The 18,364-nt window shown below is 31.8% G+C and overlaps 6 protein-coding genes across 8 annotated transcripts; 3 read left to right on the forward strand and 3 right to left on the reverse strand.

Annotated features, from left to right (window-relative positions):
• Window positions 1-2,057: 2,057 nt before the first annotated feature.
• ZnT49B (solute carrier family 30 member 9) lies at window positions 2,058-6,217 on the forward strand. 2 transcript variants are annotated; one of them, XM_075310996.1, is made up of 11 exons: window positions 2,058-2,236; window positions 2,334-2,509; window positions 2,626-2,829; window positions 2,975-3,484; window positions 3,826-4,093; window positions 4,157-4,283; window positions 4,480-4,886; window positions 4,944-5,154; window positions 5,214-5,406; window positions 5,467-5,580; window positions 5,644-6,217. In XM_075310996.1, exons 3-11 carry the CDS (start codon window positions 2,653-2,655, stop codon window positions 5,686-5,688), a joined length of 2,052 nt encoding a protein of 683 aa, XP_075167111.1. In that variant the 5' UTR covers window positions 2,058-2,236; window positions 2,334-2,509; window positions 2,626-2,652; the 3' UTR covers window positions 5,689-6,217. The 2 variants fall into 2 exon arrangements, with proteins under 2 accessions (XP_075167111.1, XP_075167112.1); XM_075310997.1 differs by having other exon boundaries at window positions 2,067-2,202.
• Window positions 6,218-6,312: 95 nt separating this feature from the next.
• On the reverse strand, window positions 6,313-7,016 carry LOC142239233 (uncharacterized). The gene is made up of 2 exons (XM_075311003.1): window positions 6,945-7,016; window positions 6,313-6,882 (listed from the first exon to the last, which is right to left on the reverse strand). Exons 1-2 carry the CDS (start codon window positions 6,991-6,993, stop codon window positions 6,371-6,373), a joined length of 561 nt encoding a protein of 186 aa, XP_075167118.1. The 5' UTR covers window positions 6,994-7,016; the 3' UTR covers window positions 6,313-6,370.
• A 267-nt stretch (window positions 7,017-7,283) lies between these two features.
• peo (ubiquitin E2 variant domain-containing protein pendolino) lies at window positions 7,284-8,593 on the forward strand. Its single transcript, XM_075311002.1, has 4 exons — window positions 7,284-7,444; window positions 7,502-7,572; window positions 7,634-7,737; window positions 7,900-8,593. The coding sequence occupies exons 1-4, from the start codon at window positions 7,371-7,373 to the stop codon at window positions 8,359-8,361; spliced, it is 711 nt and encodes a 236-aa protein (XP_075167117.1). The 5' UTR covers window positions 7,284-7,370; the 3' UTR covers window positions 8,362-8,593.
• LOC142239231 (UPF0598 protein CG30010) lies at window positions 8,444-9,313 on the reverse strand. The gene is made up of 2 exons (XM_075311001.1): window positions 9,080-9,313; window positions 8,444-9,017 (listed from the first exon to the last, which is right to left on the reverse strand). The coding sequence occupies exons 1-2, from the start codon at window positions 9,296-9,298 to the stop codon at window positions 8,502-8,504; spliced, it is 735 nt and encodes a 244-aa protein (XP_075167116.1). The 5' UTR covers window positions 9,299-9,313; the 3' UTR covers window positions 8,444-8,501.
• Window positions 9,314-9,926: 613 nt separating this feature from the next.
• On the forward strand, window positions 9,927-12,574 carry LOC142239229 (phosphatidylinositol 4,5-bisphosphate 5-phosphatase A). Of its 2 annotated transcripts, XM_075310999.1 has the most exons (3): window positions 9,929-10,140; window positions 10,203-11,270; window positions 11,883-12,574. In XM_075310999.1, the coding sequence occupies exons 2-3, from the start codon at window positions 10,254-10,256 to the stop codon at window positions 11,895-11,897; spliced, it is 1,032 nt and encodes a 343-aa protein (XP_075167114.1). In that variant the 5' UTR covers window positions 9,929-10,140; window positions 10,203-10,253; the 3' UTR covers window positions 11,898-12,574. The 2 variants fall into 2 exon arrangements, with proteins under 2 accessions (XP_075167113.1, XP_075167114.1); XM_075310998.1 differs by having other exon boundaries at window positions 9,927-10,140; window positions 10,203-12,574.
• A 1,357-nt stretch (window positions 12,575-13,931) lies between these two features.
• pirk (poor Imd response upon knock-in) lies at window positions 13,932-15,566 on the reverse strand. Its single transcript, XM_075311000.1, has one exon. It carries the CDS (start codon window positions 15,095-15,097, stop codon window positions 14,192-14,194), a length of 906 nt encoding a protein of 301 aa, XP_075167115.1. The 5' UTR covers window positions 15,098-15,566; the 3' UTR covers window positions 13,932-14,191.
• Window positions 15,567-18,364: the final 2,798 nt, after the last annotated feature.

Consider the following 18,364-nt stretch of genomic DNA (forward strand, 5'->3'; position numbering starts at 1 on the left):
GTTCAAGAACTGTCCATGCATCCCGAAAAATGCACTGTTTGGTGTGGTTTGTACGCTGGTGGAATCATTGGACCGTATTTTTTCAAAGATGCTGTTGGACGCAACGTTACGGTGAATGGCGATCGCTATCGTTCGATGCTAACAAACTTTTTGTTGCCAAAAATGGAAGAACTGAACTTGGTTGACATGTGGTTTCAACAAGATGGCGCTACATGCCACACAGCTCGCGATTCTATGGCCATTTGGAGGGAAAACTTCGGAGAACAATTCATCTCAAGAAATGGACCGGTAAGTTGGCCACCAAGATCATGCGATTTGACGCCTTTAGACTATTTTTTGTGGGGCTACGTCAAGTCTAAAGTCTACAGAAATAAGCCAGCAACTATTCCAGCTTTGGAAGACAACATTTCCGAAGAAATTCGGGCTATTCCGGCCGAAATGCTCGAAAAAGTTGCCCAAAATTGGACTTTCCGAATGGACCACCTAAGACGCAGCCGCGGTCAACATTTAAATGAAATTATCTTCAAAAAGTAAATGTCATGGACCAATCTAACGTTTCATATAAAGAACCGATGAGATTTTGCAAATTTTAGGCGTTTTTTAAAAAAAAAAAGTTATCAAGCTCTTAACAAATCACCCTTTACATATACTTTTAAGATCGCTTCCTTCAAGAAATGATAGAATCCCAAAAACTTATGACAGTTCAAAAGTGGTTTCAATTATAAGAGCACACAGAAAAAAATATTTTTGGTCTTCATTCACGAAATAAATTGATCCAATTAATTTTAATTTGAAATGTCCTCTATCGAAAAAATGATCATATAAAGCATTAAAATCATTTAGAAAAGTAATTGATACAATTAATTTTTGTGATTGTTTTTTGTTTTAATTAAAAATGTAATCAAATACATTTTTAATCGAATATTTTTGGAAAATTTATTAAAATTGTGATTGGAAAAATGTTGGTGATATTTTTTATTCTGTGCATCTTTTTGTATTACAGAATATACATATATCCCGATTTTTTGTTAAAGTCTCATAAATGAATTAAAGTTCTTCAACGGACAAAACGTTTTTGGAATTTGCTGTAAACATTTTTCGATAATTCGTTTGAAAATAGAGCAATATTTTTGTAATAAGTAATATTCGAAAAACAACTCGCCAGTAGGAATTGCTATGACAATTTAATACATTGCAATTTTTAATGTAATAGTTCATAGCGCATGACAGTGTGTATTGTAATGTCTGTAAGAATAAAAATTTTGCAGTTTTAAATTTTTTCATTTAAACCTGTTAGTGTGTAAATATAACCATAGCGATATGCGGTAGGCGAACACTTATTTACGTGTATTTCTTATGGGAAGCCCAAAATCCGCGACGGAATACCGTGACGGCTAGCGGCGTGTCGCTAAATTAAAACTTATTCTAACTCCTTGGCGAAAACTGGTATAGTGTTGCCATCGCTTATCAATTTTTTTAACTCACCACTAGGAATTGCTGTTGCCTGGACACGTGTAGATTATTTTTTCTTGAAATAACTCAACAAATAACAAGCCATTGTATGTTTTTATTCAACTTCATTGTTTAATATTGTCAAAGCATGCTGTATTGACAACAAAAACGCTAGGAAACGTGAAAAAGGGAGTTATTCGCCGTCAAGCTTATTGTATTTGCCGTTGCGGCAAAAACTTACACTTACACTTCTAACGGCTTTTCGTACCCTAACTTCTGGCAACACAGATTTTTATTTTGGTGAAGTCAATTCATAGCGCATGACATCTTCTTTAGAAGAAGAAGAAATCAGAATTTATAAAACCGATTTGAATTTTCTGTGATTGTTAGATAATGGATACTGACATCAGGCACCGAATTTGAAATTAATTGAATCGATCAATTATCAGGGCTTTATGTAATATATACATCCATGATCCTCACGGTACAACCATCCATTTAGCTCATGTAATTTTGTCGAAAATGCAAGCCCTATTCAATAATGACATTTGGTCGACATTCCTATCCATTATCTGGCAACGCTATTTTCAATGCAGAGTGACAATAACAAAACAACAAAACAAGTTAATAATTTACACTACCCCTAAAGTCATAACAATATTTACAGCTCTAAAATTCGCAGATTTTTTGTAACTTTCACCATAAAAAAAGAAGGAAGGAAGTTACGCTTCATAAACTAATTTATAGACAGTAAGACGAACGTCACAAACAAACAAGAAAAAAAGTAAAGCTATCAAAAGAAAATCCAAATTTGCTATAATGACTAACGTAGTCCGGTAGAAAAATTCGGCAAAATTAACTTCCATTAATATTTGTTTTAGATTTATTGAAAATTCGAAAAGTATTACTATAATACATAATCATAGAATATTTTGACTCCATCCTTAAATTGTTCGAGTTTTGAGCAGACAGAATTTATTTATAGCCAAACGTCAGAGGTAAGCGGCTACATATTTTGAGGAAGAGGGGTCATTAGGTTTGAAATACGAAACAAAAGGTTTGTAAACATTGTCGTTTATTTGTTTTTCATCTTAATAAATTGCATTTTGTTCTAGAATAAAAAAGCTACTATGTAATAACTTGTTGCTTGCCATCCATTGGTTTTTCTTGCAGATTGGTGTTGAGTATTTTGACAACAACATGCTTCCCAGAGGTGTGGAATTGGTAAAGATCCTGAATACCAAGCAATGTATTTTGAACCTGCGTAAGATAAGTTATCTCAGGAAGCATTTGTTACCAGGCTACAGGGAAATAACAGTTAATGATGGACGCAAAAGCGTTTTTGTTGCACAAAGGCTTTATGTTTCGAAAGATAAGGTAAATATGATTAGAGGAAATTGATGATAATATTTGTTTATTATTCATAATTTGGTACGTATTGTTGTTTTTGTATCTATATGGGTGTAATAATCAATGGAAAAATGTTACAATTTAGTCGAACAACCTAATTTATTCTTGTCAGGTTATTGCTTCACCACCATCTACCACTACCCAATCTTCAACAAAATCTCCAAAGACAACTAAAACTAAAACGACAACAAAAACTGCTACTGAGCCAAAATCATTGAAAGAGAAATCAACTGATGCAACTGAAGAAAACGTGGGAACACAAACAAAAAAGTATGAAATTGAAACGTCCAAAGGTATTCTATCCATTACAACAACCATCGAAGATTCCAAAATAAATGACATAGTATTCGAAAAGTCGAAAGGAGATGGAGACTCAAGTACTGCAACGAACTCTGAGAATCTCATTTCTTCCTCTGCTGCTGCGACACCTACTGCTGATGAGATTATGAGTAAAGCGGCTAAAGATGCGGCAAGCGTGACAGAGGCTAAACTAGACGCTGCCAAAATAGATGCAATAAAGCCCTCGGCAAAAGTTTCCTCGAAAAAGAAAAGTGTAACTTTAGATTTGACAACGACAGACTTGACGGCGAAAAAGCCTTTACCAGAAATTAAGCCAAAGCCAGTAAGTTTTTAAATTAAATTAAAAAATACAAAGTTATCTTTTCAGTTTTTGGATCATTATGTTTGGTAACAGGAGGAACGCAATGGAATTTGTAGAAATCGGAGAGAATTCGCTTCTTATCCCAATTCAATAAATCTTATGTATAGAATATTATCCTTATCGAAACAGAAGCTGCCATTCATATATCATTCATACTCGTTTATAGCATGATCAGTTTCAAATAAATTTCCATACACTTAGCCTTAAACTAACTATAAGCCATAACGGCTCATATTTGGGAATAGCTCCCATCATTTGCATTTTCAGATTTCACTTACTGATATTCTTTAATTTATTTTTAGAAACGAGCAAAGATGGACTACAATCGCTCATCTTTGGAACGTAACTTTATAACACCAGCTCGGGCTATGAGTGATTTTTTGTTAAAAGCTTCTGATTTAGAGACATTACCAAAAATTAAACGTCGTTCACCATATGAACAAGAACCGCCAATAACAGTTTTTTGGCGTAAGGATGTAGAAGCGAAAGCCATTAATATTTGGGGTACAAAAGAGAATCTCATTAAGGAGTGCCTAAAACGTGAAGTAGAACGCAAAACCCATCAACAAAGTAACTATTTCAAAATATATTTCTATAGATTTTTTTAAAAATAAATATTCGCCTATATTTTAGATATTTTCACGGTTAAACGAAGATTAAGGGATTATAGGAGAGAAATAGGATCTAGAACTGCAGTGTACGAAGATGAACCTGGCCTTAGAGGAAAATCAGGCAAAGTTGTATTGATAGCCATTGGCATGTAAGTAAATAAGGCATCATGGATGTGAAAAAAGTTATTGCACGTCCCTCATCGAAGAGCTAGGAGAATGGACGTTGTAGCAATAACAATTTATTGTAGCAATAACACATTTTTTCGTATTTTGTTTCATGTATATAGAGAAAGGGAATTATTTTTTAATTACCCTATTTAATATAGTTTTCCTTATAATTTTCAGAAATGGTTTGAATTTCCTGTTCAAAGTTGGTGGTTGGTTATATTCTGGATCGCACAGTATGTTTGCTGAGGCTATTCACTCTTTGGCAGATACCATCAATCAATTAATTTTGGCCTATGGTATCCACAAATCTACCCAAATGGCCGATTCTGACCATCCGTATGGTTATACCAATATGAAATATGTTTCCTCTCTAATTTCCGGAGTTGGTATTTTCTGCGTAGGTACAGGCTTGTCATTTTATCATGGCATTACTGGTTTAATGCATCCTGAACCTATGGAAAACTTTTTCTGGGCATTTTTCATATTGGGTGGATCATTAGTTTCTGAGGGAGCCACTCTTTTGGTGGCAATGAATGAAGTAAGGAGATCAGCCAAATTAAAAGGAATTTCATTTAAAGAATATGGTATATCGTGTAGCAGATTAAAATGGAATCATAATTTTAATATAAAATTCATTGCAGTTCTAACTGGCAAAGATCCTTGTGTAAATGTTGTATTAACTGAAGATGCTGCAGCAGTTGCAAGTGTGGCTGTGGCGGCTTCATGCATGGGTCTATCTACAATTACCGGATCTCATATTTATGATGCTGTAGGATCACTTTTAGTTGGTACCATATTAGGAGCAGTGGCATCCTTTATCATTTATACAAATGTAGCAGCTTTGGTTGGAAAGTAAGTTGCGTGCTATGTGCTCTTGGGAAACTTTATGTATTTAATTTAATTTCACAAAGATCCATAGCTCGAGAACACCTGGAACGTATTAATGGAGAACTAGAAAGTGATGTTATGATACGAGCCATCCATGATGTTAAAGGCATTGATATGGGAAATTCTTTGGTCCGATACAAAGCAGAAATGGATTTTGACGGTCGAGAATTGACACGTTCCTATTTGGACAAGCAAGATATCAATGAATTGCTAAAGGTATTCTAAAGTTCCTTGCCACAAATAAGCCTTATATCATTTTGTTTGTATTTTCATCAGGTGGTAAAGTCATTCCAATCGCCAGAAGAATTGGAACAGTTTTTATTAAATCATGGTGAAAATATTGTCGATTTAATGGGCGGAGAAATCGATCGAATTGAAATGAAATTGAGGGTAAGTAGAGTATATTTTCGAAGATTTAGTTTAATGGTTTAATGTTGTTGTTTTTTTTTTCAGAAAAAGTTCCCAGAAATCCGTCACTGTGATTTGGAGATACTATAAATCATTTGTTATATTTGTGGCCTATATCTCCTAGAAGCCTATTAGAGGTAAACATTTTGTTATCTATGGCTGTAAACTTATTCTTTATAATTAAGAGAAATTTTTGTATATTCTCATATTTGTGTTGTTTTCAATCTTTCCAAGGAAAGACTTAATAATTCTAAATTATTGAAAACTATAGTACATATGTAATGAAACCAGAGTGTTTATTTTTTGTACAACAGTATACTCAAGAAGTTTTCTGAAAGGAATGAAAAAACAAATCAAATTTAAATTAAACTCCTTATATAACCACAGGTAAATTTTCGAAAATAATTATAAAATCTGCATATATGGAATTTTAGTAAATGTATTTCATAGAAGAATTGCTTTCAAAGCTTATTGTTTACATAGAATCATAGTTTCAAAAGTACAATATGTTTAGAAGTTATGCGAATTGTATTTGCTTAATTATTTTCAAATATCCAAACAATATTGTAATAGCTGTCAAGAGAAATATATGTAAATAAAAATCTCGATGAAATTTAAATATTCTCAGAGCATTTTACATACTGTTCAAATCGGATACCAATATAATTCCCATAAGTTTCTACATCCCATGTTACCGTAAATTTAATCGCAATATTTTAAGTTAATACTCCTATATTTGATAACAATTGAAATTCGATAGCAAAACTACATATTATTTTGCCTTCTTTTTCCTTCCGGGAACATCTCCGCTCTTTTGCATTCTTCCCACTTGCATATCTTTTAATTTAGCATGTAGTTTCTTTTTCGCTTTATCCAATTCCTCTTCATGTTTAACTGTCTTTGCCGGTTTTGGATGCATAAATTCTTTTCTCTCAGTTCGTTTTACCGCTTCTCCACATCCATGCACTTCTGGCAATCCATGTTTGAAACAAAACCTCTTCTGACAATGAAAACAATCTTGTCCCATTAAACTGGTCTTGGATTTGCAACGCTGATAATCACAGAGGTTATCCACAACTTTTACAGCTGTTAATACATCGTCCAGCTTCATGTCAACAATTTTACTGGGTATCTTTTCTAGTAGTTCCAAGGTGTTATTTGTTCCATAGTCTGGATTCTTGCCAGGCTTCGGGGGCGGAAATAATGGAGATTCGGGAGCTTTAGAAGATGAAGGTGAAACAATAACCGCAGGTGATGAAGCATTTTGAGAATTTTCCTTCTGATCTGTAAGAAATTGAGATACAAAACAATAAAAATAATTTTTTTTGGAAACATTTAACTACAACCTGACATATTAATAATGATTTTGTTTATGTGATCAGCTGTCATTACCATGATTATAGGTAGTGTTACTATAACATCAAACTATTGTCAATACAGAACTGATGTTGTTTGTTTTTATCCTCGACTAAAATCACTCTCGATATGAGCCTTTATATATTTTAAAAAATAATCATTAAAATTTCAATGCGATATCTGAAATGTTTCTCATTGTAACTCATCCATTAGTTGGTGTTTTCTATTATAATAACACATGACAAAAAATAAAATAGTGTGTAGAGTTATACCATACAGTACGTTAATTAACGCATAATATTATAACGTTTCTAGTTCACTTGTGTACTAACTAACACTTTCGAACAGCTGATCATCTGTTGTTTGTTTAGTTGTGGCTATCAAACAATTTTTTTTTATTGTTATTAATTAAGAAAATGTCGCAGGATAAAGGAATAAAAGAAGACATCCAAACTACAATTCAACAAGAGTACAAAATTCTAGCAGAATAGTACGAAATAAAATTACATCTCTTAACATTTTTAATATCCCATGTTTTCTTTTCCAGCAAAATGGTGGAATCGGAATGGAGTGGTGTGGGTGGAATCTACGTGATACCCTCTTTTGAAAACTCACTGTGTAAGTTGGTAAAGACTTTATAAATCCTTTAAAATTAATTTTATATCGGTTTTACTGACAGTGTGGTATGGTGTAATATTTGTTCGACAAGGTCTGTATGAAGAAGGCATATTTCGTTTTAACATATCGCTTCCAGACACGTTTCCAGAGGATAAGTTAGTACCGGTAAGTGATTATCCGACTATTTGTATTGTGTATATGAGATGGAGATATTTGCAACATTGACAAATATTGCTTGGCAATAGCTACAAACCCTTTCCCAGAAACCAAAGACTAATAATCTTGTCATTGAACATATAAACTATGTTCATATTTTTGCCATTTTAGACGGTCATATTTCAAAATGAGATGTATCATCCTCTAATATGCCCCTTTACTGGTACCCTAGACCTCTCTCATGCGTTTACACAGTGGCGCTTTGGGGAAGATCACATATGGCATATTCTTAAATACATACAAGCAATTTTTATTGATCCTTCCGAATGCCTTCGTTCGTCATCTTCTACAAAATGGCAAAATAATGATGCAGCACAACTGCTTGCCCAAAATCGTCAAGAATACATATCAAAAGTTAAGGAATGTATTACTATAAATAAAGAACATCTTTACGATGAGCCCCCGACTGATGATCCACATTACATAACATTCGAACAATACAGTGAGGACGTTCATGGTCCCATTAAACAGCGCATACGAGAAGGAAAAGAACCAGCAATTACAAATGGAACAACCTCGAAAGGCTTGTCTTGGGTAAAAGAAGGGGAATATACGCCTTTGAGCATAGAATAGTATAAAATTGATGCATTGAACCTTTTTTGTTAATTATATACATTTATACAATGATTATTTTGTCTAGAAACTAATTTACAAATGTAGTAACAAATATGTATAGTTATATGTATAAAAATTACATTTTAAACGCCATTAGACTATTGTATCTCCTTATTAGAGTTTATACCAAGACGTTGCGTATTAGCTATCCAATTATTTTGTAATAAATGTTTTGTATCCTTCCACCATATATGAGATGGTCCATTCTGTTCACCATGCTCGAATTCGAAATATTTACTTAATTCTATTGAGAGTTTGGAACGTATTAGACCTATAGAGCCAACTTTGTCTTTAGGATATGGATGATAGACTCGACCTGTTTCCGGATTCATGTATATATGATCGGGTTGAAAGTCAATTTGCAAAACTTCGCCCGCATGATTATATTGAATTTTATCCATTCCGCTAGAATCCTGAATGACATGCGTAAAAACAATAGGAGTATCATCACATCTAATATAGTTGCGTTCTCTTCCACATAATGATAAGTAGGGAAACTCTGTTTTATAGCGTTTTGTGTCGTTGAACTTTACTCGATCGAAAAAGAATTTTAGAAATTTCTTTTCTTTGAAACACGATGTAAAGTTTTTCATTTTTGAATCGTCCAAGAAAAGCTGTAATATGAAGCAGTTTTACTAAATTTCATATATAATATATTATTGTGTTATCATCATACCATGCCCTCGTGATCAATGTAATAGAAATATTCTCGTATTTTTGGTTCTGGTTCTTGTCCTTGTACATAACTAACATATCTTTTTTGCGAAATTTGAGAAAATTTAAATATCGAAGGTCTATATACAATAGCCTTTAACAACATTTTCTCTGAACTGTATTGCTTGAAAATGTGTTTATCAAAGTAGATTCGTACAGCTGATTGTATTGTGGTAAACATCGACCTGCATTCACCCGATGTCAATGCATGTCAGTATCTGTATGCTATTTTTGCAGCTACTTTAAATTGTTTTCTAACAAACTAAAATACTGCACAAACAAACGTTAGGGCTCACGTTTCCTCATATAAAGCCCAAATGGAACACTCAGTCGTTCAAACCAATTGGGGCAGAAAATTTATTAAATAATGTAATGTATTGGAGCTTTTTGTTCCTCTATTCAAAATAGTGGATTAATGCGATTACTATAGTTTAAGCAACGGTATGTTTAATTCCATTGTAGATGACTGAGTGTAACTTTTTCTAACTATTTTGCCTGGTTTGGTTTAAAATTTCTAATTGTAATGATTATTTTGAAAAAAAAGACGGAACATGTTTTACAAGTTAAATCAAATGAAACCAAGAAGTCGTTTGATATTAATGGTTAAAGTAAGAATAAGTGGTGGCATTTGATTGAATTTGTTAACTTCTACATTTACCAACCCATGAAATGTCAATTTTTATTTGAATCTGTTGGTTCTTAGCCAAACATATTACGTTAACTTACGTTTAAATAATTTACGAATTATTGTGAATTCAAAACCAAGAACATTGTGAATAGACGAAATTCAAGTTTATTAATAAATAACAACGGTGGTCGAGTGAACGCTTTTGAATTTGGTATGCTGCTGCTCAGAATAAATAACAATATGAGATAACAAATAAATCCAATTAAACAATTCAAACAGTTTGTTAAATTTTTTGTTTATTAGCAGTATACAAAAACTGAATCTCACGTAGTAAATCTCAAACAATTTCCAAATTTGCGAAGTATATTTCCTGGAAATCTCTGTAGACATTTAAGGTGAGAAACTGGCAAAACAGAAACTGGTTTCTGTGGTCGTGACATTGGGTGTTTTTTTTTAGAGTGTGACACACACTTCTCGAAACCTTTGTTGTGATTAATCCGCAACAATCATGGTGTCCACTTCGGTTATTGCGGACCTTTGTATTTACATATTAACTTGGAACGTTGGAACAAATTATCCTGGCGATGTGAATTTTAATGATATGTTGGCCTTGAATGGAACATCTCTATGTCCCGGAGAACAAAATCGCCCCGATATCTATGTTTTGGGATTTCAAGAAGTTAATATCAAACCGAAACACCAAATCCTCAACATATTCCAAGACAACCAATGGACTTTAAAAGTGCGAGAATTTTTGTCACAACAAGACTATGTGAAAGTTGAAACAGCCCAGCTACAAGGCATATTGATAAATGTATGGTCCCTTGGTAAGCACATTGATAATATGAATGATATTGAAACTGAGACAACGAAAACTGGACTGGGAGGATTGTGGGGCAATAAAGGAGCTGCAAGTGTGCGAATGTCCCTTTATGGCAGTGGAGTATCTTTCGTGGTTGCACATTTGGCGGCACATGATGAAAATCTTAAAGAACGTGTCATCGATTACAATCAAATTTTGGATAACCATCGCTATAAAGTTCGAAAATACCACACAATATTTGATCATGATTTTGTATTCTGGTTGGGAGACTTGAATTTCCGCTTAAATGGCCACGACTCGCCCGAAGAAGTGCGTTCTGCCATTGAACAAGGTAACCTTGACGACCTTTTCACACGAGATCAATTGCAAATGGTTAGAGAAGCAGGCAATGCATTCTCTCTGATGAATGAACAGAAACCGACATTCCGTCCAACATTTAAATATATTGAAGGAACATCCGAATACGATATGAAGAGACGACCGGCCTGGTGCGACCGAATTTTGTATAGAGTGGAAGAAAATAAGTATCCTGATATTAAATTGGAACTTAAACAGTTATCGTATAGATCGCATCCGCAATATACTTTATCAGATCATAAGCCTGTTACGGCCGAGTTTATGTTATCCATTAAAGCCGAACATCATACCAGCGAAGATATTTACGAGATGACCCATGGTGGATCTGAAACGCCTTTATCAAGTGTAATTATAATTTTGTTGTCTCTTTATTTCGTCTTACATTAATTATATTCGTTTGTATTGTTTTTCTTTCTGTTAGTGGCTTTGCTTTGTTGTTGTTTTCGTAAGTCATTGTAAAGTAGTATAATTTGTAGAATTCTTAAAATGTAGAGAAACAATTTAAAGACTCACCACTTGTCACGTAGTCAGTTTAGAGAATGCAGAAAGCAATATCTACCAAATTATTGTATTTTTTATATACTTTTTTAATTTCATAAAACGTAACAAAAAAATGCTCCTTCTTATTTACAAGACATATCTAATATTGGCATATCATTACCACATTTATTGTAGTCTACTAATATGAATACAAAATTTAATTGGGAACTATACTAGAGCTAATTAAGTAATACAAAAATGCAAAGATTCAAAATTAAAAACGAGAGTCCTTTTATCAACTTTTTAGAATTGTAAAGTCATATAATTTTATTAGAGAGTTATTTTTTTTATTAATCGTTGATTTTCAACAAAAATGAATTCCCCCAGAAGAAAACCAACAAACCAAAGCCACAAATTTTATTTTGTGAAAATTGACGAAATGCCTAAATTTATAGTCTATAATTTCTATGTTTGCAGTGGGATGCATCATAAATGATTGGAGAAAATTCGTGATGGCAAAATCTTGAATCTCATGGATGTACTCTTTAAATATATTACTCTATCATTGTAATGTTAATAATGTGTTTTGCTAATTTACCTAACATATCGTAGACTTACAGAATTCTGTATAAACTACGAATGAGACAAAAAGTTCCCAATTAACCACCCACCCATCCAATTAACCACCTACCTAATTACAAGAACACATATTTTTTCAATTCATTCTTCATTGTCTAAACTTTTTTCAATTAATATTCATTTATTTTATTCCTTTCTAACCATATCACTCCAATATTCATCTTAATCAAAAAAGTTATTTTTTTGCCCTGGTGCCGATTATTGTTTCCTACTCTCAAGAAGCTATACATAAGTAGCCTGTATAATACATATACGAATGGTATAGTCTCAAACTGTGTCAAATCCTGTAATTCGAAATTACAATAAATACTTAAATATATTAAATATTATATTAATCATCCAAGACATTTGATTTAGTTTTAAACATCATTTATTATCGCTAGGCAACTGAAATTGTGATTAATAAATATGTTCAACTATACCCATATACCATATATATTAATATATCTCTACATGAATTGAAGTCATGAATTTATTGTTTTTTGTTATTACACCAAAAAATAAAATAAAAATGCGAATATTTACAAAAACTGATTATTTTATTTACCATCATTGGGAACTTCTTAAAAGAATATAATCAATTTTACAAATTATTTTCAATAAATGTGGCTTGGTTCCCCTAGATCTGAAAAGAGCGTTCGATTGATTTTCAGAGGATCCAATTGGTTTTTATTTCTAAGATTATGGTGTCAAGGATGTTTAAAATATACGGGAAAATGGATTTTAATAATTCCAAAGTGAACAATTTTACAATTATACACACATTACTACTCATGCAATGTACCGTTGAAAATTTTAGATTTGCAACATTTTTCATCAAACTTTTAGCATTTCAACATTATGGCTGTTATTACAAAATTACACTCATAGAAAAAATGTCTGCTAAAACAGCAGTAAATTTTTGATATAATAATTTTCATGGTCCAGTGAAGAAAATCGTTTGCATTCTAAAATGTTATCCAAACTTTTTTTAATAACCAAAAATAATTTTTTGTATATTCCTGTTATTAAATGCAATCGGCGCACATTTTGTTAGCATTTCACCATTATGGCTATTATAACGAAATTACATATTTTTTATATCTGCAAAACAATGTGATAACAGCAAAAAATTTTGCAGATGTCAACTTTTGCATTTGAAATCAGATTTGTTTTTTTTTTTCGAGAGCGTAATGTAATGCCTTTAATATAACGTGGTAATTACCTAAAATAAGGGGTAATTTAATAAGACAGCATTCACCCTGTAGTGAATTTCAAAGTCACAAATTCGCTTGTGTTGCATGATATCATCAATACTTCAAATAACAAAACAGATTATACCAAAATAACCTTTGAGATTTGATAAGAAAAAACCAATGAGGTACTTTTGTACATTATTTAATAAATAAAAATATTTATTTTACTACTACTTTTACTTTTTAATACTAAGTACATAGTCAGTCAATGTGATTCAAAAGACATTATTCAACTTTTGATAAAATACTGCTATTATAATATTTGATATATTTCCAAATATATCTTACAATATGTTTAAAGCCCATTTAAAATACAGGCAAGATTAGCATACATGTATAAATATTATTAACTAATATAAAAGAGCGCCTATTACAAGTTAATTTAACAATTCGAAATTGTAATAGTATTTTTACTTTAGGATTTATAAAAAATGAATATTACCAATTCAGAAGATTAGGGTTCAAATATACTTTTACTTTTAGTCTTTGAAAACAGAGAGACAAATCGACTCATTAATTCTGGCATATATCTTTTGCAAAACTTAATAATTAGTAATTATTATATCATTATGTTCACAATAGTCTCGAAATCTAATTTCTCCAAAATATAAAATATTCTTCTAATAAAAAAAGGAAATTTAAATGTCATATCTTGTAATTAAATTTTGTTTATATTTCTCAATTCAATTTTAGCTGGGAAGGAAAAAACTGAACTACTCGATTCAGGATCATACAGTGTCATGAAATAAAAACTTATTGCTATAATTTACAACTAAATAAATTCCTGTCACAGTAGGAAATTCATAATTAGTTTTTAATCTTTGGCAGATATTCCTTCCATGTCTTTGGAAAGGTATATAAATATATTTTTCTAAGCTTTACAAATTTAGCTATTAAGTCATTTAATTTTCTTTATGCTGGAGACGTAATATTCCTAACATAGGGTGATATACAAATATTAGATGCATTCGATATAACAATGTTTCCAATAGTTTGTACAATATTTTTTGTGTGAATAGGTTTATTGCGGCAGGCGTCTTCTATTTTCTCACATAAGTATTTGGAGCAATTTAAATTTGGCATAGAGTTTTTGTGCAAATTTCTAAACGTCTCCCACTGATGGTTATCTCCGTGGGAACTTGGTCCTCCATATGAATGAGATTTTTCTTTGGATTTGTGGTTCTTGTTGTCAGATGTTTTTGTGTTTTCAGTCAGTGGTGACGAATTCTCTTCAGGAGGGTTTACGACTAGTTTATTATGCTTGTTCTTCTTGTTGCAAATGCAACAATCCGCTTTCATCGTTGACGTTGCTTTACAATGCTTTTTGCTAACTGGGATTTTACTTTTAGTGGACGGACATTTTTTAGTTTTAGAAAATTTCATAGAATTTACAATTTTCAATGTACCATTACAACCAATGTAATCGACTATTTGTTGTGTTGATTCATTGCCCAGACTTATGCGACCATCATTTCCGGTGTATTTGATTAGACCATGGTTATTTTTTACTTTCAGTCTTGTGTTATTACCAATTAAAATTAAATTCCCCGTATTATGCGTTATGTAAATACGATTGTTATTACCAACAATACGCAAGTTGGAAGTATTTGTTTCCAATGAAACTTCTTTACAATTATCCACTATGTCCCAATAGGAATTTGCAGCATGCTGAGGGTTGGTGTTAGAAGCGTTGTTGATACCACTTGTAGTTGTTGTTGTTGATGTTGCACTTGATGACATTTGAGAGCAACTGCAGCATGTATTACTGTCATCATCGGATAAAACATCTTCGTTGCTTTCAAAAACTCTTACGCCCATTATGAATTTATCTACCTTTTTTTTAATAAATGTGTACTTTTATATGTTGTCACAGGTAATTTATCTAGTTAATTTGATTACTTTAATTGTTTTATTTTGCTGTTTGCTTAACACAAAGTTATTTAATTGTTCTTTATTTATACAATCATGAATTATGACGTATTCTTTGGATCTGTTGTTTATCATCGCTCTTCTCATTCAATTTAATCAATAATCGTTTTCCCATTCAAGTCTTGTTGTTGTTTTTGGGTTGCTGTTGCTGATTGTTTATTTATTTATTTTAGTTTTTTCTTTATTGTCAATGGGGATTCACTTTTCGGTGAGGTGGCCGCGAAATAACACGAGGTAAGCGTTTGCTTCCGAAGTCTTGCGACCGTTTTTTATTTTTTTTTTTTTTGTTTCAAATCACTTTTTTGCTTAACGTTCGCTCACACTCTTACTGTGTGAGTTGATTCTTGTCGTCGCGTTAACATAGCAATGAACTGCTTTCTCAGGCGTTGGTTTGTTTTATAGCGCAAAGACCCAAAAATACAAATCGAGTGCCTTTTGCGGGATTTTTCTGTATCGACAACAACAATTTCATTTGGTTCTGTTTGTATGCTTATATAGGTGCGTCGTACAATACATTGGCGAAGGGTGAATTTTCCTTTTATTTGTCCGATATCGTTATAATAACGGTCACTTTGTTTATGCACATTAGTATCGCTTTGCATTTATGTCAAAGAAAGGGAATTTAATGAAAGCCTGATAGAAGAGTTGTGTGCAAAGCATATTTACACACCTTCATTCATATAGACAAATTAAACGTGCATGTTTCTCTAAAAAAATGAGTGTACATACGAGTGTATGACTTATGGGTAATTAAATATGATCGGTCGACTTTTACTTTATTGCCTTAATTTCAGAAATATTCAAATTTTGTTAGCAAATACTAGACATAGTCTTAGCATATTGTTTTTTTATTGTATTACGCTAGCTCCTAGTTTATATTTGCTGTTTCATGAAACAGTGACTGCTTTCCCCTTTTCAGCAGTATTTTTGCTGGTTTAGTAGGTTTTTCTGGTGCGCCTACTAAAAAATTTCTTTATATGTATATATTTAGAGTTCGCACTAGGTTATTCTTGTGCGTCGGAGTTAGCCATTTTATCATAATTTACTTTTGTGTCCTCTGACTAATATCTTTGAGTGTAAAAAAGTTTACTAAATCTCAAAATATATGCGTCATAGGAAATCCAAATATGTTCACATATTTTTCAGGAATCTTATTACTCATGGTTTATAGGTATTGTCTAAAATCTTACCTTTAAATTACATTAAAATTTTTATTTTGTTTCAAAACTAGGTACTTGTAGCAAATGACATATTTATGTTGAATCCCATTTTAGTATTAAGGTGAGTATTAAGTTCGAGTTTAAACTAAATCGCTAAAGTTAAAACTAAATCAGTAAAAAAGGCATAAAATTATACATATTTGTCGCAAATGTTATTATAACTTGATGGGGGAATAGCCCAAAGGAAAATTTCTCAAAGTTTGTATTCCTTAAAATGGATTATTAAAGAAAATCAATCGTGAAAAAATGACGATTTTAGCGGCTAAAGGTGGGTATTAAGTTCGAGTTTAGCCGCTAAAAACGTAATTTTTTCACGATTACTTTTCTTTAATAAACCATTTTAAGGAATACAAACTTCGTGAAAATTTGCTTTGGGCTTTTCCCCATCAAGTTATAATAAAATTTGCAACAAATATGTATAATTTCATGCATTTTTCTTACTGATTTAGTTTTCACTTTAGCGATTTTAGCGGCTAAGCTCGAACTTAATACTCGCCTTAAACTCGAACTTAATACCCACCTTTATGTGTAAAACATCAAATTTTACACTGATATCAATATTGTGCCTCTGGCATAGCTTGTATTCGTTTCTTACTTTTTAAATACAAAGAAAAATAATTCAGTTTTGTCCGAAAGGACATTATTTGAACAAAACATTTACTTGTGTCCACAAAGAATTATAGTTAGATGCAAGTAAAACTCGGGGAACATAATGGTAAATTCTTTTTATCTGATTCTAAAAAATTTGCTTAAAATTTCTTTTTGGGTAAAACAAGGATTTGGTGTACTTGAACCATTTGAGATATTTCATGCATATATTAATTACATTACACTTTTAAATCTAGATCATTTACCAAGAGAAATTCTTGAAATCCACCAATAGGTTCCGTAACTTGTATGTTTAAATATTTACCACTGACCTATCTGAATCTGGATTTTATCAAAAATTATGTTATCATCTATTTTAAATATAAAAACGTTCCCATAAAAAATAATTCATTTTGTTATCGCAAGCTATCACTCACTAAATGTTATTTTTTATGGTGCACATATAATCTTATCAAGTGCATGTACATTGGTACTTTTTAGATATTTTTGATGGCATTTCGCGATAGCATAAACCAAAAATTTAGGAGGTAATTGGCATATACTAATAGCTTCTTATGTAGAACATCATCTTTACGTGTTCAAACTAATTTAAAAACTACCTTGCATTTTTTAGTCCCACACAAAAGTTTTTAGTTTCCATTGTGCTATGTCGTTTAAGACATTTAATTGCTTAAATATTAAAACATACAAATTTTGAATTATGTATGTTACCCACCCATAGACAAAAAAAACTTGTTAGTAATAGCAATCAGACTTCTGTTTTTCATCATACAAACTATCTTGAGAGGTTTGAGGAGACATATATCTCTAAAGTTAGCAATAATCTGATAATTATCTTCTGTTGGCAATAATTAAATAAAATCTATACTTTTTTCTGAAAAAATATGCCTACAATTTGTATACTGCTGATATGAGGGTGGAAAAAATATAGTTCAGTCTGACTATTCCAAATTCCAAAATGTATGGACCAATCTTTGCCGATGGAGAATATAATACTGACATGGCATCAAAAAAGTTTACGTGGGCTTCTCTAGAACAATCAACTTGAGCAGAGGCTTCGAATTGGAAATATATGTTACACTTGGTTGTAAGACTACATGATCTGATTTAATTAATTGCTAACAATGTTCTTTTAAAGTATACATCCATCCATATCTTATATTCTTTCTTTATTTCTTTCTTTATTGTAATATAAAGCCTTCAAGGCTAATAAACAATATTCGTGGTTAAAAAAATGAATCCCTACATCTGATGCATTTTTAGCGATTAGAAAATTGTATTTGTACTTAGTAATTATCCACCCAATTACATGTTTAATTTTCATTAT

The sequence above is a fragment of the Haematobia irritans genome, chromosome 5 (genome assembly GCF_050003625.1).
Source record: "Haematobia irritans isolate KBUSLIRL chromosome 5, ASM5000362v1, whole genome shotgun sequence".
NCBI classification, from domain to species: domain Eukaryota; kingdom Metazoa; phylum Arthropoda; class Insecta; order Diptera; family Muscidae; genus Haematobia; species Haematobia irritans.

Excerpts from the sequence above, each read along its gene's own strand:
- ZnT49B (XM_075310996.1), top strand. The coding sequence starts at position 2,653 with ATGCTTCCCAGAGGTGTGGAATTGGTAAAGATCCTGAATACCAAGCAA. Across the intron at positions 4,094-4,156 it reads ACGCAAAACCCATCAACAAA|ATATTTTCACGGTTAAACGA; the intron begins GTAACTATTTCA and ends CCTATATTTTAG. Across the intron at positions 4,284-4,479 it reads GTATTGATAGCCATTGGCAT|AAATGGTTTGAATTTCCTGT; the intron begins GTAAGTAAATAA and ends TATAATTTTCAG.
- LOC142239233 (XM_075311003.1), bottom strand. The coding sequence starts at position 6,993 with ATGGTAATGACAGCTGATCACATAAACAAAATCATTATTAATATGTCA. Across the intron at positions 6,883-6,944 it reads AATCATTATTAATATGTCAG|ATCAGAAGGAAAATTCTCAA; the intron begins GTTGTAGTTAAA and ends AATTTCTTACAG.
- peo (XM_075311002.1), top strand. The coding sequence starts at position 7,371 with ATGTCGCAGGATAAAGGAATAAAAGAAGACATCCAAACTACAATTCAA. Across the intron at positions 7,573-7,633 it reads CTCTTTTGAAAACTCACTGT|TGTGGTATGGTGTAATATTT; the intron begins GTAAGTTGGTAA and ends TTTTACTGACAG. Across the intron at positions 7,738-7,899 it reads CAGAGGATAAGTTAGTACCG|ACGGTCATATTTCAAAATGA; the intron begins GTAAGTGATTAT and ends TTGCCATTTTAG.
- LOC142239231 (XM_075311001.1), bottom strand. The coding sequence starts at position 9,298 with ATGTTTACCACAATACAATCAGCTGTACGAATCTACTTTGATAAACAC. Across the intron at positions 9,018-9,079 it reads ACATTGATCACGAGGGCATG|CTTTTCTTGGACGATTCAAA; the intron begins GTATGATGATAA and ends TTCATATTACAG.
- LOC142239229 (XM_075310998.1), top strand. The coding sequence starts at position 10,254 with ATGGTGTCCACTTCGGTTATTGCGGACCTTTGTATTTACATATTAACT.
- pirk (XM_075311000.1), bottom strand. The coding sequence starts at position 15,097 with ATGGGCGTAAGAGTTTTTGAAAGCAACGAAGATGTTTTATCCGATGAT.